Consider the following 17,602-nt stretch of genomic DNA (forward strand, 5'->3'; position numbering starts at 1 on the left):
GTTGTTGCATTTATTTCTAATCTTTATTTTTCCTTGAAAAAACTGAAATTCCCCTAAACAAAACCATGAGCATGCACAAAATTTAAAATCCTTTTTTTAGTGAAAGAGTTATACAGTTGTACTAATGGTTTAGTTGATAGCTACTCTGTATGTTTCTCCGACACTTACTTTGGGCATATGTTGCGTATAGGTCATTTGAATGGTCCAACTACTTACATGGCACTTTGACACTTCATTTTAGACGAGAACTTGTAATTTTCGAGAAATTTAACGGAGCCGTACAATTAAATGAAACCCCGTTTGCTGGCTAACTACATTTGTTTGCCATATAAATTTCATTTGAATATTCCTGAACACAGACGTTACATCACTCAATCAAAAGTCTGAGTAATATAGGTTGATACTTGATAGTTGATACTAAAGGCTATAAAGAGTTATTTGTGCCTTTCTCAACTCCTAAATTGACTTTCCACGTTGACTTTGCTAAAACGTGCTGGCGTGCTGCTGTTCAAATTGGCAGAGAAACGAGTAATGCTCCCACTGCAATATACTGTAGGAAGGTGGCAAGTATTCTGAAGATATCCATAACTGTACAGTGCACACCATATAAGTGAACAAAACAAGTGTTTTAGAGGATAATTGTGAAATATATGCAAGTCTGTAGCAGTTCAGAAATCGATCTCAATTGTACAATCATCAAACTATGGGCTTATTTCTCATCAACCCGACATTGCTGGGAGGTATTTCTTCAGATCTTGAATGAACCTGATGTAGTCATGTTATTCATGTAGGTCATCGGAGAACTCATCCCAGAACCTCTTCAAGCTAGCCGGGCTGGGAGAACCTATGACTATATAAACCCCACAATCGCACATTAAGGCCCCAATAGAGACTGTACCTTACAATGGATAGATAACCGGTTTTGTTGCAGCTGGCCTGGCTGGGAGAGCCTACGGCTATATAGACTCAGCATCAAGCACCACATAAAACCCGTGCAGGAATCGAATATTTCACCTTGCAATGAATAGGTAAAAAAGACTTCTTTCCTCGTCTTCGTGTAAGTCGACATTCTTTATTAATTGGTCTATATTTCACATATTTTTCTCTCTTTCCTTGTCTTCGTGTAAAATGAAATAGATTAACAATTCATTCGAGGGGGTATATCTTAGAAGTATACATCAGTCACTGCATAAGTTTTTATGCTTATAAAAACAAAACTAACTTTACCTAGTGCCTAAAAGGCTATAAACTATGCTGGGTAAGGGGGCCGACATCACCTCAATGTCGAAAGCACATAGAGCAAGCCTTGATGCAATTCTCTGACTTGAGACTAAATGGAGAGGAAGAGATGGTGTTGTACGAGTCACTTGTTGTAACAACCCGAATTTTCAAACTCAATTACATTACTAAACCTGCTTCTGTGGCGGAAAAACCGAGGTTAATCTGATTTGCTGCTACATCCAATATAAATCTTTACTACAACTTGGGATGAGAGTGAATACCCACCCCACAAAATCACAAAATATTTTACAACTAATGCTCTAAAGACTAAAATACAAGTAGGGCAGCCTAGTTACCTTGCTAATAGGTTGAAAGAGACGGCTTGGGGTTCTTCCTCGATGACGAACTTGGCTCCTTCCTCGAACCCTCCTTCAAGTGTAATGATTAACAAGTATTTAGTGAAAGTTTGTGTATGAAGTAGCATGGAACTATGGAAACTAATGAAAAGTATTACACTTACTCTAAGGATGAGTAATAGGTTGAGGAGGGGACGAGTTTACGTAAATGCTATGGAGTTTGAAAGACAAGCAAATTGGGATTGAAAGAAAAAACTACGGCAAAAGGAAGGGGTTCATAGCACTAAGGAGGGAGGGTAGGGTTTATTTTAGTAAATCTCCAAGTATTATGCTAGGTTTAATTCGCTAAATATCTGATGGGAATGGTTAGTAGGCTCACTGGGATAGTTACGGACAGTGGCGAGTCCAGGATTTTGATTTCGGTGTATCAACATATATACTCAAGGTAAAGTGTATAGATAATTAGTGTGAAAATGGTAAATTTTGGTGTAGCAAATCACAAAATTCTAACCGAATTTTTCGCCTTTGGTGTAGCGGCTGCGATGCCAAAGGCATTAGTGGCCTCGCCCCTGGTTACGGACGTTGGATCAGTAAGAATAAGCTACGACAACTAGCCTGCTATCTACTCTAACTCACAGTTCAAGGAAAAACATGTTTTGGTCGATTTAGTTTGATTTTAGTTGACTAAAAGATGTAAAATATTGCAATGTAAAAATAAAGTAAGAAAAAATGTGAGGATTAATATAATATTAACTGGAATCATAATATATTTTAAATACACTCTTTTACACTTGTTCTAAATACACCGCATTCACTGAGTGAATCAATAAAAGCTTCTCAATGCAACTTAGAAATTTTATGGTGTTTTCTTCCTTCGAAGCTATTCCAACAGCCAAGAAGACAAAGTCCACCCTCAATAAGTAGTAGAAATCATTAAAACAATGTCCACTTGAATATGTTGGCATAATCAAAACAATGTCAACCTTGTCCTTGCTCCCTAGTTCTAAACAACCTCCTTGCAATCATAATTCAAACTCCTTTCTGATTTAAATCAAAACTATTGTGGTGTAGCAGCTACAAAAGTTATTCGATACACATTCATAAAAGGGTAGGGAGATGTGCCTGAAAGAATTCGTTGTTTACCTTTTAAGTTCCTGGTCTAGTGAGATTTAGCAACTTGTATAGCATCAGCATCATCCTGTAAAGCTGCTACATTTTCTCGATTTTCATGTATTTGTTGGTCCAAGACATCATCCGAGGATTTGTTGTGATTATGCTTTAGCTGGTCATTAGATCCCCCTCCAATAAATAAGGCGAGCTCTTTCCTCGCAAGAGACTCTCTCTCTTTTGCCTTTACAAAGTCAGCGGCAGCGCGACTGTATGCACAGATAGGACAGTAAAAGTCTCCACAATCATCAAAGCTCACAAAGCAGCCAAGGCAAGTCTCATGAAAATGTAAAGGACAGGTACTACCACAGCAAGATAACAATCGGCCACCTTCATTACATTTCATACAGATGTTTGCCTCTGTGTCGATCAGTCTGACGGAATCTTCGCTAAAGACACACTGAGAGCCTGAGAAGATAGCCTTGCTCATGGCAGCACCATTATCAGATGACTCCCCTGGAAGATGATCATTTTCTTTAAAAGTTTCGCCAACAATTTTCTCAGATGACTCTCCACCAATTGTTTGGTTCCCTTTGTTCAGTGGAATGTTAGATTCATCTTCTATATCATCAGGAAATTTAGTAACATTACAAGAAACAGAATCTTGTTGGTTAGGCGGCATACCACACTGATTTTGCAATTTAAGCTTCTTTGTTGGGGGGCCAATATTATCCAAGTCAGGTGATGCACTAGTATCAACCCCCTCCATATGGTTATCACTACAGGGGCCATTTATACTAGTTTTGGACTGCCCTGAACTTGTGTTGAAGATTCTGACATCTTTGAGCTGGTCATTAATCTCAGATGCAGGATTGCATGTGATAACTTGTTGGTGGAAGGTTTCACTAGGGTGAGGCATTTTAACACTGGTTGACTGGGGGTACATTGGATGACCAAATTTGGACGAGGGTACATCTACTCCACATTGATCTCCAAATACAAGTCCACTGATCTCGTTGAAAACAGAATGGTTACCTTGTAAGATTATATCCTTCAACTGACCATGCATAAACAGAAATTAGAAACTGAAGAGCGAAATGTGATTTTCCCACAATTGAACAAGGTAAAAGGTTGGTTGTATTGTACCAGTTGCAAAGTGGAGTTAGGAAAGCTAGCTTTCTTGTGGTTGACAAAAGTTTGAACGCTACATTTCAGGTCGTTGGATGCATCTTTTTGCAGATTACCAGTCTGTAAGAGAGTGGAGTAAGCAGCAGGAGCAGGAAGAGAATGAGAAGTGTGTGTTGATAAAACATTATAAAAAGGGTAACCTCAAGCAAAATGCGGTGAAGAAAATGTTGACAGGATTGGGCAGGATGAAGGCAAAATTGGGAGTCGGTAACATCACGTTCAGGGGAAGGATAGAGAGCTTGCAAACATGTCAAAGCAGCAGCTTCCCTAGCTGCTATTCCAGAATCAGTATCGCCCAAAATGCGAGGACACAACTCTACAAGGTAGTCCAACAAATTAACACCTCTAAATGAAACACATGAAACCAAAATTAGAGACAAAAAAAAAAAAGAGTTGGTTACCATATAAAAGAGCTGCATCCACAAGGTCTGACCCTGCTAGGGCTTCTATCACCCAATTCCATGCAACTGAAACTGACTCCTCTTCCATCAGTTTCTAAACGCCCCCTAAATGTAAAATAACTATATGGAAGTGGCAGAGCCAAAAAGTTAGCAGCTCGTTTGCCTCGAAAATGAAAATTTGAGACTTTTAAGTTAAAATTAAAAATTCCCTATTTTTTTTTTGAGTATATTTTACCATATTACTCATTCTCCCCCTCGAATATTTTTCTCAATACCCCTAACTACAAATCATGGTTCTGTCACTGCTATAAGGCAGCCGAGTTTTAAAGTTTGTCAAAGTGATTAAAACATGTCCATCATAATACTGCGACTCTGCGAGTCTGTGACTCTTAGCTCAAAAATCTATACTTTGACACACCCACTAGGCAGTAATTAACTATAGAGCTTATACAGTTGCACAATGATACTTATGGATACCCACACACGAGGAATTGACTAATAATTTTGGTCAACGCAATGGGCAGCGACAATTCGACAAATGGTCTGTACTGACTTTGACTCTAATTAACTGAATACAACTTCTTCTGAAATTCAACCGCATTAGAAACCAATGTATTTCCCCTTCAGAGAAACCACAAGCATAGGAGAGTTCATGCTTAACAACCCGACTGCAAAAGGTGACCTTACCGATAATGTCATGCAGAGAATATGTGGTAAGAAATTAAAGGGTGGGTTTAGAATGTCCATGGTGTAGCACGATATAAACTACCAGTCAAAGACCCAGGCTGATCTAATTGCAATATCTGTTTCCAAGGTCGAAGTTGCGGCCTTGCGGGGCGTTTGCCCTTGTCAACATGACAATGAACACAAGTACACAACACAAGAAATTCACAACCAAATTCTAACTACAGCATAAAAACTACTGTGGAATACAATTTGGATAATTTCATCCGATTCCGCCAAGCTTAGTGTCGACAATAACCAAAGTTACACAATTAAGGTAATAGAACACGAAAGTTGAAGAATATAGATGGAATACCAAAAAACAAAATTGGAGGGAAGTTTCAAGCATTCATTTTTTGAGCTGTACAAATCCCAAATAGCCTTAATCACGAACAATAATGCAAAGAAATCCACATAATATAGTGAAGTAACCTGCAAAATCAAAGAATTAAGTTAGTTTCTGTCAATTTATGAACAATAATCGCATAAATAAATTCCCAAATAATAGGATTAATTAATATGCTCTAACCCTAAGAATTCGAACAAAGGGGAAAAGAGAAGGGCAACGCGCGGTAGAGGTCAAATGAGCGTCGGCGTCGGCGACGGTGAGTGAGAGTGAGAGGGTGGGTTGTGCTTGGGGAATGTTTTTATGACATGAACCTACCCAATCCGAAATCCGAATGACTTGATAGTTGATTCCAAAAGGAAGCGCTAAAGAAAATTGCCAACTCCCGCCACAATTTTAGTACCATAAATTCTCATTTCTGAGACTAGTTGGACCGCCGCACGCAGCATCCAACGTTTTCATATTCAGCGTTAGAGTTTGTGAATCATTATACAACAATTGTTTAGATCGTTTAATTCGCTAAATGATATAGACAACTATTAAAATTCTACGTAAAAAAATGTAAAAAAGAAAAACTGTATTTTATTTATGTATACAATTAAACATTATAAAAACAAACAGGGAATAAATTATACAATTATTGTATCCCTTATTTTCTATTTACATGATTGTTTTGATAACGCCGAGTTCTTTGTTTAACTTCTTCAGTCTGCATCCGAAATCGACATATGTTCAATTTCAGGAAACGGTTCATGTCCTGTGGTTGTGTAGTACTCAGCTTTTAGGTTGGTGTATTTGTGCTGTATTAGTTGTAACCCATAGTAGTTGAAATCAAGGACATCGAATCCATATAACTTTCTTAGAAATTCTATAGCTTTTCTTGCACAATTTTGATGAGATTCTCCTACAAGCTTTGCAGATTTGCCGATAATTTTTAATTTATCGGAAGAGGAGCGGCTAACGCATATTCGAACGTATCCCCTTAGTTCATCTTCGCATGAATGCCAAATTCAGCAGTCGGTAATTCAAGTTGTGTAAGTATATCATTTAAAATAATTTTTAAGTTTACTTCAAGCGGACATCGTTGTACTTCTGAGGACTCTGAAACAAATTACATAACAAAGTCAGTTTAATACGTATGTAAAAATGTTTAATTTAAAGAACTACGTTTACAATAAAATTCAAAAAGTATAGAGAGGAAGTAATACCCATCGTAAGACGGCTACCCTGAGCAGCTGTAGTCAAATGACAATCATACCTCGTGTATTTATAGAGAGATGTACGTGTATGCAGCATGGACTTATGTTCTGCTCTATTTGATATCTGTACGACTGTACGCAACGTGTTGTTGTATAGATTTTAAATAAAATTACGTGTCTCACTATTGTAACTCTTTCGAAAGATATGCATTCATTTTATCGGTAATTTTTTTTTGTAGATAGCTGTTACAAAATTAATACTACATATATATTCCAAATAAATTGACGTCGAAGAAGCTCAAAATTTGTATTCTTTTAATGGATGTGAAATAACTATATTGGCAAATGGATTTGTATGAGTTTGCACAAATTAAATTAACAGTATATATTTACCACATATAAAATAACTTCAATGTGCTTCTTTCAATAAGTATCGGTTTTCTTTATTTTTTTAAAGCCAAGTAAGTACAAACGCAGTATTGCTATTTAAGTATGCCACGACTGTGATATGTTTAGTAAACTTCAAACTTAAATTCTATACTACTTAGTACGATGCATGCATACCATAATAATGACAAAGAAGCAGAAATTATTCACAATGTTATTTATTTAAATAGTAAATTTGTTTTCCAACTATTATTCTAAGAACTTTATTCTATAACGACTTTATAAAACTACTACAGACATAGTATAAAGTAAATATCTAATGTTTATTAAAACAACACCCAAAGAAAAAACGTTTTACGGACTAAGTAAGAAAATGAGTATTGCATAGGTTTGTCTTTTTGTCATCTAAACATTTTTTTCTTTAATCTGTTGAGGTCTAAAACGTAGCTGCGGAACTGGATCATTTTTTATGTAAGAAAGGAGCTCTATTACGAAGTACTGGTCCTTGACTCTTGTAAGAGTTTCATCTACAATCGATCTCTGTTCCTAAAACTCGTACATAATAAATTTTAAATGTTAGTTTGTAGAAAATAGTAATTTATAATTAAAAATATATAATATGAAAAAAAAAATGATAAACATTACCTCGGATGTTAAAGCTGTAAGTTGATTAACGGTTCTTTGCAGAACTTTTTCTGCTAGGGAATCGAAAAGCGAGATGCGGGCATCTCCAGTGTTATCGGTAAAAACAATTCTTAGCTCACATCTATTATAAATGTTATTCGAAACTATGTTAAATATGTTACATAAAGAAAGATAGATTAAAGCCCTGTTTGGTAAACAGCGGAATAATTTCAGCATAAGCAGATTGGAAAAGCAGATTATAAATGACAGATTTTATCAGAAGGTTTGACTAGCATATTATAGTTAGCAGAATTAATTTGAGTGTTTGGTAACTGACAGATTACGATTAGTAGATTGTTAGTTTTCTTTGTAAAATGGAGAAAAATTTCCTATTTTACAATATGCTAACCAATATGCTGGGGTAACCAGCAGTAAAACAGCATATTGACCCCAAATATGCTGTTTCAATATGCTATTTACCAAACACTAAAATTAGCATATTGATTGGTCAAACATGCTAAAACCCTTGAATATGCTAAAAATTGGCCAATATGCCGTTTACCAAACAGCGCCTAAATATAGTAAAAATATACGGTGTGAATGACTTACGTGGTCTCCGATATGCCGTAATGATCTGTTTGCCCGACAACGCACTTGAAACTTGCACTGCTTTCATTTGTCGTAAATTTTCTACACTTATTGCACGAATTGTATACAAAATTATCAGGATTTGTGATAGCTTGTATTTTTCCTTCAATTAGTATAGTTTGTCAGCCTGAGAAAAGGTGTACAAAAAATGATTTTCAATATATGTGAAAAATATAGGTTGACAAGAGTGACAGTTGAATTATGTATTCAAATGACAAACTCTTGGTTTGGCAAAGAGCTAATAGAAATTGGCAGTTGTTCAGTTTGTTGAGTCGAGCTTTCTCCAAAAACGTTCTTCTGAAAAATACTACTAAGATTTTTCGGCATGTCTTTATTTTCGTGAGACCTATATTTAGACAATAGTTAGATGTTGTTGGACGAAAACAGTAATTAAAATTAAAAAAGAAAAGAAAATTGAAACGTACCAAATGCGTAGATCTTCTGCGGCTATGGCGTTACTATCTAATCTTAGAGTCGAAAAACGAGTTGTACCCCAGCATCCTCCTGTTGATGCAAATGGTTATTAGAAGCTTCTATAAAAATATAATTAATTTATAATATGTATACATACCTCTATAATCGGACGCTTTTACACGGGTTATCTGAATAACAGGTAGGGAGTCTATTGCTCTAGCAATTTTTCAGTAGGCTCTAGAGCAAGTGCATGCCAAGCAACAACGACAAGCCTCATTCTGCATATATAGTTTACTTAAAAATATATACAATTGTCAAGAAAAATATTGTTTTAGAGAAGAATGCACGTCCTAAACCACTTACTGACGATCGATGATTATTATCTCTTGCTTCATTTTCATCTCTTGTACTTCTATTTGTAGTTGTTCTTAAGGATCGAACAAAAATTGCGATACCAACTAAATCTGTATAGATGAAATGGTCATTTTTTTTTAATCTAATTTTCTATACATTTTTTAAAATTGTAGGTGAATTTAATGGCAAAGGTACATACCAATTCTATCCTTGCGTTCAAGATTCTCTAGAACCGAATTTACTGGAACCCAATATGTGTTAGTACTCTCAGTCGAACCAAGGTCAATCATATGTAAACCTTTTTTAAATATCATCTGGTAAATATGATTTACGAATCTGTAGTTTGGAGGAATTAACCTCACATATGGATTTTCAATTTCATATTGATGGTTCTCATGTAAAAGATTGATAAAAGAAGGAATATCCTCTTGAAAGATTGTTGCAGTCATTTCTGTTCCCTGTTACACAAATAAAATAACAAAATTAAAATAGTAAATAAAAACATGTAGATAATTATAAAAGTTATATATTGCAGTACCACTTTATCAGAGAAAAGTAAATTTTGAAGTTTTGTATCCCCACGGTTTTTTTTTTTACGCTTTTATGGATTCAAGAATAACAACAACAGTAAAGTTCCTACTGGGATCCGTCACTGAGGCAAGCGGTATTGTTGGAGGAGCCATTATAGTCTGCAAATTCATAGCAAAAAACGTGAGAGATGGCTACTAACAATTTTTTTTTTTTAAAAAAAGGAAATCATTTGTTGGAACTCTAAACGTTAGTATTAAAGGTGAACCTTTTATCTACAATAGCTCTCAAATATGTCGTAAATAACTGTATGAAATCTTAAGAACATAATTTTTAGTACAAATAATATATAATGTTCATTTATTGTCTGTAATAGTACTGTAAATTTGGTTCTAGAAAACAAGGTTAACGTACCGCAGTTAATTTTATGTGTTTTAGAAGAAAAATTATGTAGTTATTCAAGGAAAGCAACGTAAAACAAAAAGTAAGCGACAATAGAAATTATATTATAAGGGTGTATTCTGTAGGTTGTTATTAGAAGCGTTTTGTTCAAAATAGAAATTTAAATTGAAGCACTCAAGAATAGAAAAATGAAATAGATAACATGTATTCAAAATAAAACTAAAACAGTAACACGATTATTTGAAATAATTTTCTAGAATAACGTTGAGGTACGAATAAATTTTTTTTCTTACATACACACTTACCTGTATTTTGCCTTATTTAATACTTCGTAACATACAATATTCTTAGTACGTCTCCAACTGTCAGATAACATACAATGTGGAAGTATAGCAACCGTTATGTTAGAGCTTTTTCTTGCTCTTGACAATGCTACATACAACTGACCATGCGAAAATACCGGTCTTGACAAGTATATTCTAACTCTACTGAGTGTTTGTCCCTGGGCTTTGTTAGCAGTCATTGCAAAACTTAATCGAATCGGAAATTGTTTCCCCCTGAAGTTAAACTGAAATCTGTCGGCAGGAGATGGTTGAAGTGGACTTCTTGGTATGAAAACTCTTTTTCCTTCGTGCTATTCCACTTCAATTTCGGCGTCAATAACATTTCTGTCAAATGCCTTGAAAATTAGTCTTGTACCGTTACAAAGACCGGAGGTAGAATCTAAGTTTCTCAGCAAAATAATAGGACTATTTATTTTGAGGACCAGCTGATGCGGCGGGAGACTGTTAGGCTGTAGTGTATTAAAAAATTCCTCTGGATATTGTTCTGTCGCGATGTCTGCAGCTTCGTCAAAGCTCCTGTAGATAAACGCGTCACCTTCTTGTCGAGAAACTAATATAGAATTTATCATTTGTGTGTCATCATTTTTTGGAGTAAGTATTGCTCTTTCGGTTGTTACAGACGGATTCGTACTAATTTGCTGTATATCTGGATAAATTGAATCAATGAGCTGTTCAATTAGTATCGATTCTTCTATTGCAGATATGACAATCGGCCTTGGTAATTTTACATCTTTCCCATTTTCATAAGGATGAGAGCCATCACCAACACTTAGAACGGAGTTGCAAAAAGCAGGATCACGCGTAGCCCTCATATTAACCGTTAAATGAATTCTTTCGAGTTGAGGCCACAACGGAGACATAACAAAACTCGAATTGATTGCCTCTTGTAATGTACTTTTTGGTATAACAGGCAGTACCTGTCGAAAGTCTCCTAAAAAAATGATTATTTTTCCGCCGAACAATTCTGTACTTGAGTAGACGTCACGCAAAGTGTTTTCAAAGTACTGAATTGAATTTCTTTTTGCCATGGGAGCTTCATCCCAAATGATTAAACTACATGCTCGAATTAGTTCTGCTAAAGAACTTTGCTTCGAGATTTGAGAACTTGGGTTATTTTCTATGTCAAGAGGGATCTTGAACCGAGAATTTGAAGTTCTTCCGCCTGCAAGATTAGATGCCGCTATACCTGAACTTGCAACTGCAAGACAAATAAGTCCCCTAGCTCTCAGATTTGCAAGTAGTGTGCTGTAGAAAAAAGTTTTTCATGTACCTCCCGGGCCATCTAGGAAAAAAGAACCTGACCTATGCTCTATAACCCTTCTGTAAATTGTATCGTAGGCACGACGTTGCTCCTCATTTAACATGTTTACAGCATTTATGTCTTCTGAACTTATTGGAATATTAAGCTCTTCCTCAATTTATTTTGTTTTTGAAAGACTCAAATAAGCGGTATCCAATTTCAGATTTCCAAGGTCAACAGTACTAAAACTCTTGCCCATTAATTCAAATATGCAACAAATATTTGCAAGAGTCATATGTAAGACTTTATGACGTTGTGCAGGAAACGCACATGCGTAGTCTTCGGACAATGAAGCGTAGAATTTATCCCACAGAAATCTTGGATTATTTGGCTGACAGTAAATGAGTAAAGTTGCAAATAATCTGCGAAGCGCTGCTGGCATTTGATATTGCACTACTTCAGCTAAGCATTGTTCAATTGAGTTGTCTGTTTCAAGCAATCCATGCATGTAAGCAGACTCTCTAAAAGAACCAAATATTACGCCGTTTATTGATTTTAAGTCGTCAAAAGACTTGAGACCTTTAATGTTTGAGAGCAGAAGGCGTAAATAATACCGTTCTCCTTCTGAGGGGTTTTCATATACAATACGGTCTAAAGGAAATCCTTTTTCCTAGGAGTCCAAAATTTGTCATTTCTTTTATTATGCCACACATAATATTCGGGAAGTTGACTGTATAACGTCTGAGAGAAAGCATCAGTTTCGTTTTGCTTGAAAAAAGCCGTTAACATTGTTCTCTTGCGAGCTTCGTCATCCAAAACGTTTCCAAGGTTTTCCTATGGTTGGAAACTAACTGTTTGCATGTTTGGTAAGTGTACTTATAACGGAACAACGTTAGGATGTATCTCGTTCAAATGGAATCCAAAAATTCTCCAAGCTGCCTCTGGTGGGGAAATCCACCTAGCTGATTGGTAGGAGGTAATCTCATCAAATGATTCATGTCCACTGCTGCTAGGATCAGTAACAGCAAAGTAAATACGGTCATGCCCCTTGTATACATACTTGTACATATACTTAACTGCTTTAATTGTAGAACATATCTCAACGTTTAGGTGACAGTCATATTTGCCCAATAAGAATGTATTGTACGAAACAACCCATCGATTATTAAGCCTTGATCTACGTACAGTCACCTGAATACCCGTACGCCTGTGACGATAAATAGGATAAGAATCACGACCATTTGTTGTTGTATCCGCAAACTCACGAGGGTAATGGTTCTTACAATTACCGTCTCGTATGCAAGGATTAGTAGGGTTATCTCTACCGCATGGACCATGCATCATATGACGAACAACTGCAGAGAAAAGATGAGGGTTTTCAGCAGCATCAGACAATTCCGCACAAACAAAATCATCATACTGGTCGGGCATTCTTATTTTGCTATCAGAATACAGAATTATTAGAAAATGTGCATGTGGGAGCCCTCGCTTTTGGAATTCAACGACGTAAACGTAACCAGCAGCAGTACCAAATATTTGAGGAATACAAATGTCCTTCTTTAACTCTAAAAGTTTTGCTCGAAAAACGCGAGAAACAAGATCAGGTCTATTTTGCGCTTCCTCAAAAGGCAATAATTCTCTTTCAATTTCTGGCCATCGAGGGTTGCACGTAATTGTTAGAAATATATCTGGTTTTCCATAGCGCTGTACAACCGTCATAGAACTAAGATAGCGGCGTCTGAAATCACGGTCACACCCAATAAAGCTAGCAGGTAGTATAAAAAGTCTGCCAATATTTGCACCGCGAGTCATTCCTGAGTTGTAACTATCAATTATTCCTTGATATAGGTCCACACGAATTATATTCTGATTATTCCTTATGTAATCAAGTCTTGTTATCTCAATCTTGATATACATATCGACTGTATATTGTTGGAGAAGACGACCACTTCGCAATAAAATCGAAGAATCATTTGGGCGAATCTGCAATCGGTAGCAGTAGTACTCTCAACAAGATATTTTTTTCTCAGACGCAGAAGTACCTGCAACTGTACGTAAAAAGCAGCTAAAGCTACTTACTTATTTTAAAAAAAAGTTTAATAAATACGAAAGCACGAACCTTGTTCCTCGCTTTCAAGTAAATCGTCTGTTGTTTGTACAAGAACTTCATTTATCGGAAAAGTATGGGGTTCATGCCGACGTCTAGGGTGGCTACTTACTTGATAAATACGTCTATGCCATCCAGTTTCACCAAAAGGAAACAAAAGAGGATACTGTAAAGGTGTCGACGTGGGCCCACCTGCGTATGCCCAACTCGATCTGTGGACAATGGCAGCGGTCTTTTGAAAGCCACGCTCGGCGGCGTAAAAATGTTTTCGACCGGATCGTTTTAGATCGGTCGGTTTCGTCTCGGTAAGGGTCTCGAAACGATTAGAGATGTTCAGAGTCGCCATCAAGCATTTGTGGGATGCTTGGAACCCGTTCGAAATCCACTTTATACCTCGGTCAAATCGAAGCACAAAGCAGCGTTTAACATAGGTACTAAAGATAAGGAAATCGTCCCTCTTTAGCATCCTATCTCTAGAATGACTCTCGTACGCCCTGGATAAGGTCGTCCACTATCCAAAGTTTCTGAGTAAGAGGTGAAGGTACGTATTGGGAAGCCCTTTAATCAGACACCCAATCCCGCCCGCGGTAGCGGCCTCTACTGATCGATCTTGGTTGCTTGAATGCAAAAGTTGATAAAACGGTTTAAATGCATGAATGCGCATCCAATAATTTAAACCTAACACGTGAGAGCTTTCTAAGTCGGTTGATTTAATCCAAGTATCAAGTATAAGATGTCGAGTTGGATTAATGATTGATTTGCATGCAAGACAGAAATTAAACATCCATTTACCGTATTAGGTTTAGGGTGCATAACGTGATCCATTTGTCTTGGTAAAGCGTTTTGCAAATGTGATTTTGAATAGTCATCTGATCCGTCCTATATCCGGGCTAATCGGAGTCGGGATCGTCCCGGACTAATGCTGGAAAGGGAACAGGCCCTGTACCAGACGACTATATGAGGCGCGAGCCAGCCGACGGTGTAAAGGGGCCTCCCTTGGTTCTGAAAATGAGAAAGAAAAGGACTGCTTGAGGCGCGGGTCAGCCTACGGTTATATGTCGTGTTCTGACCATTTGAAAAACGTTATAAAACGTGTTGAAAAATGGGTGTTTGAACCCGGTTTGATTTGAAAGGGTCGTTTAGACCGCATTTATTGATTTGAAGAACTAGACTCGAATAATCATCATTATTTTGATAATATTCGGTGTCGGGTTCGATTTGACAAACTTGACATGAATAGTTTTGAAAATAATTATGAACTAATTGTTTTAAGTTCATTTAAATGTAATTAGTCGATACTCGTCATCGTACCCGGGTTAAAATCCGGCATGGTATGTAGAACCAAGGATGACTTTGTGTTGGTGACTAATATGTTTATTTTGAAAGATGTAAAGAAATGATGAAAGGTTTTAAAATACCTCCCAAAAATGAAATAAAAGGGTTTAAATGCCTTTTAAATGTCATTAACCAAATATTGTCACCGAAACACGGATTTAACCGTCATGGTATGAGGAACCAAGGGTGAAAAATGTTTTATGGTTAAAACAAATGAAATAGAATAAAAAGGGTTTGAAAATATTTGAAATGGTAAAAACCAATTATAAATATGAAAATGAATTAAAGGGAAATGACGAGAACAAACACGGTTGATCTCTGACCTGGACACCCCATTTAGGCGCGGGTAAGCCTGCAACCTAAGGGGCTTCTGTCTCAGGCCAAAAATCATTTTTGGTTCGTTTATTCTATGTTTTGGTTCATGTTATGCACTTTTTAGCATGTTATAGTCATGAAATAAATGAAAACATGATAAAAGAAGGATTTTTACACCCTCATACTTACATGTTTGGTTATGGCGAGTGACCGACGTAAGTGTAACAACTCGTTTGATCGGAAAAAACTCGGTTTAAAACCGTTTTGGTAAGTAAAAAGAGTGTTTTAAGATTAGTGACGGTGTAGTGGTCGGTCAAGTGATTTAATGCACGATGACGGTACCAAAAAATGTGTAAGGCTTGTATTTACGATCGGTAGGTCGTAAACACGCGTCGGATTGTGACTTAAGAAGTCGAGTCGAGAATTTTAAGGGAGAAAAGAGGGAGCGGACACTCGCGTAACTCTCAAATGGGGGCATTTGAGAGGTATTTATAGGAAAATGAGTGGTTGTGTGAGTTTTGAGCGACGTGGCCACCTGGGCTGCTCAAAGAGGCACGAGCCACGTCGCGGGTCTTCGAGGTGAGTTGTCGCTTTCACACAAACGCAGTCATGATTTGTTCCATCTTAGGTTTTGCAGTCACATGTTTGGTACTTGACAATTCATGAATCCGGGAAAACTTAAGGTACAAGGTTTGAAATGTTTTGTTTTTGGTGGTTGACTCGGTTTGACTCGTTGTTGGAGTCGGGATTTGAATTTTTGAATCGGTTTTTGGTCCGGTGTCGGTTTTGACTCTAGTTAGTGTCATTGCGACCCCGTCGTCGTGCATTAAACACTCAAGGTATTTTTGAAATGTTTTTAAATGTTTTATTTTCGAAATCGTTTTAAGTTTTCCGACGTGAAGTTGTACACAAACTGTCGATCAAACGCCGCGATTCCAAAACATGTTATAGTCCGATAATCATCGGGTGTTTGTTGAAGTCTCAGCAGATACTGGGTATCTACAAAAGGGTTATAGGAACCGTAATAATGTAATATTCGATGACTTGTTCTAGAGTTAGCATATATGAGTACATCATGCCGAGGAGGCTGTGATAAGTTTTTCATCGTCAACCCAAATTGCTGCTACCTGCGACGTCGTCAGAGCGTTGAGCATTCTTTGATTCTGAATAGGATCTGATTTTAGTAAAATACGACTTTCCTCGTCTATACCCACGTCTCTTAGGGATTTGAAGAATTGAGTGTATGGTTTTTTTTTCCATAATGCGCATCAGAATACGAAGCACATTCTGATCAATGTCTTCAAAAATTTGAAGTCTGTGCCATAACTCTCTATCTGTATCGTAAAAATACAGCTGAAAATATCGCGGCGGTTCTTCAGTCGGCAAGATGTCATTAATGAAATGATAAACTTGACCCTGAACCCGAAACGTATAAATTCCACGATTTCACCATTATTTTTGAAATTGGCGGTTTTGATCGCCGTTTGTTTGAAATTTTCGAAAATAGCGAATTTAAATTTTTACTATTTGTTTTTGTCTTTGAGAAAATGACGATTTTTTATATCGTCAGTGAAAATTTGGAGTTTGTTATGTGGAAATTGGGCTAAAGCCCAAAATTCGCTGAAAGAGTCAGGGGAGGCCTGATTTAGGCGCGAGCCACCTGGTGAACCAAGGGGGCTTCCCTATTTTTCTGTAAAAGACGCGAGGCTTGGCTGCTCGTCATTCATTACTTCGTCTTCTCCAAATTTCGACAAAACAAGCTAAAATCGCCATTGCTGGACCTTCTAGCTCGCTTGGATTGGTGCTATCATCAACAATGTCATCTCAAGGTATATATTCCCTCATGAATCCATTTAAATTTGTTGATCTTTAGCTTAATTGGATTATGGCAAAATTTTACCCTAGAAAATCGATTTGGGCGTTTTTGATTGAGCCCATTTCGAGTGAAATTGATGATTGCATTAGGTTAGAAATCTGTTTAGGCATAGGGGTGCTTTTAGTTTGCATTTTGGTCCCCGTTCCAGCTCCCTATGCTCGAAAAATGTGAGTGAGGTGAGAAACTGTCTCGCTTTACAATGCCAAGTTTATTTGCTTGGATAGTGGGTCCCGCTAGGTTGTATTGTAGTCGGGAAAGACCTTATTCGCCATTATGGACCTTTGTTGGGTATTGTGGGCAAAATTGGATTTTTTGCCTTTTGTGACGGTCTTATGTCTGACAAAATAAGCGTCTGTTTGAGCTTGAATTGAGTCAGTTTGCCTCAAAATGGACCTTATTGGTAGTTTAGGTCACCTTGGGGCGCGATAAAATCACGCTTGCCTTTTTGCTTCCGTTTTTGAATTTTGACCGGCTTGTGCTCAAATTA

The 17,602-nt window shown here is 37.0% G+C and overlaps 3 protein-coding genes across 4 annotated transcripts; all 3 read right to left on the reverse strand.

Moving 5' to 3' along the window:
- Positions 1–1,454: 1,454 nt before the first annotated feature.
- LOC141657332 (uncharacterized) lies at positions 1,455–5,667 on the reverse strand. Of its 2 annotated transcripts, XM_074464517.1 has the most exons (8): positions 5,526–5,667; positions 5,313–5,428; positions 4,274–4,393; positions 4,013–4,188; positions 3,831–3,932; positions 3,369–3,741; positions 2,721–3,275; positions 1,455–1,650 (listed from the first exon to the last, which is right to left on the reverse strand). In XM_074464517.1, the coding sequence occupies exons 3-7, from the start codon at positions 4,359–4,361 to the stop codon at positions 2,737–2,739; spliced, it is 1,278 nt and encodes a 425-aa protein (XP_074320618.1). In that variant the 5' UTR covers positions 4,362–4,393; positions 5,313–5,428; positions 5,526–5,667; the 3' UTR covers positions 1,455–1,650; positions 2,721–2,736. The 2 variants fall into 2 exon arrangements, with proteins under 2 accessions (XP_074320618.1, XP_074320617.1); XM_074464516.1 differs by having other exon boundaries at positions 2,721–3,741.
- A 4,865-nt stretch (positions 5,668–10,532) lies between these two features.
- LOC141655278 (ATP-dependent DNA helicase PIF1-like) lies at positions 10,533–11,990 on the reverse strand. The gene is made up of 2 exons (XM_074462365.1): positions 11,813–11,990; positions 10,533–11,440 (listed from the first exon to the last, which is right to left on the reverse strand). Exons 1-2 carry the CDS (start codon positions 11,988–11,990, stop codon positions 10,533–10,535), a joined length of 1,086 nt encoding a protein of 361 aa, XP_074318466.1.
- A 368-nt stretch (positions 11,991–12,358) lies between these two features.
- Positions 12,359–13,399, reverse strand: LOC141655279 (uncharacterized). Its single transcript, XM_074462366.1, has one exon. The coding sequence runs from the start codon at positions 13,397–13,399 to the stop codon at positions 12,359–12,361; it is 1,041 nt and encodes a 346-aa protein (XP_074318467.1).
- Between the last annotated feature and the right edge of the window lie 4,203 nt (positions 13,400–17,602).

This window comes from Silene latifolia, chromosome 5 (genome assembly GCF_048544455.1).
Source record: "Silene latifolia isolate original U9 population chromosome 5, ASM4854445v1, whole genome shotgun sequence".
Taxonomy (NCBI): domain Eukaryota; kingdom Viridiplantae; phylum Streptophyta; class Magnoliopsida; order Caryophyllales; family Caryophyllaceae; genus Silene; species Silene latifolia.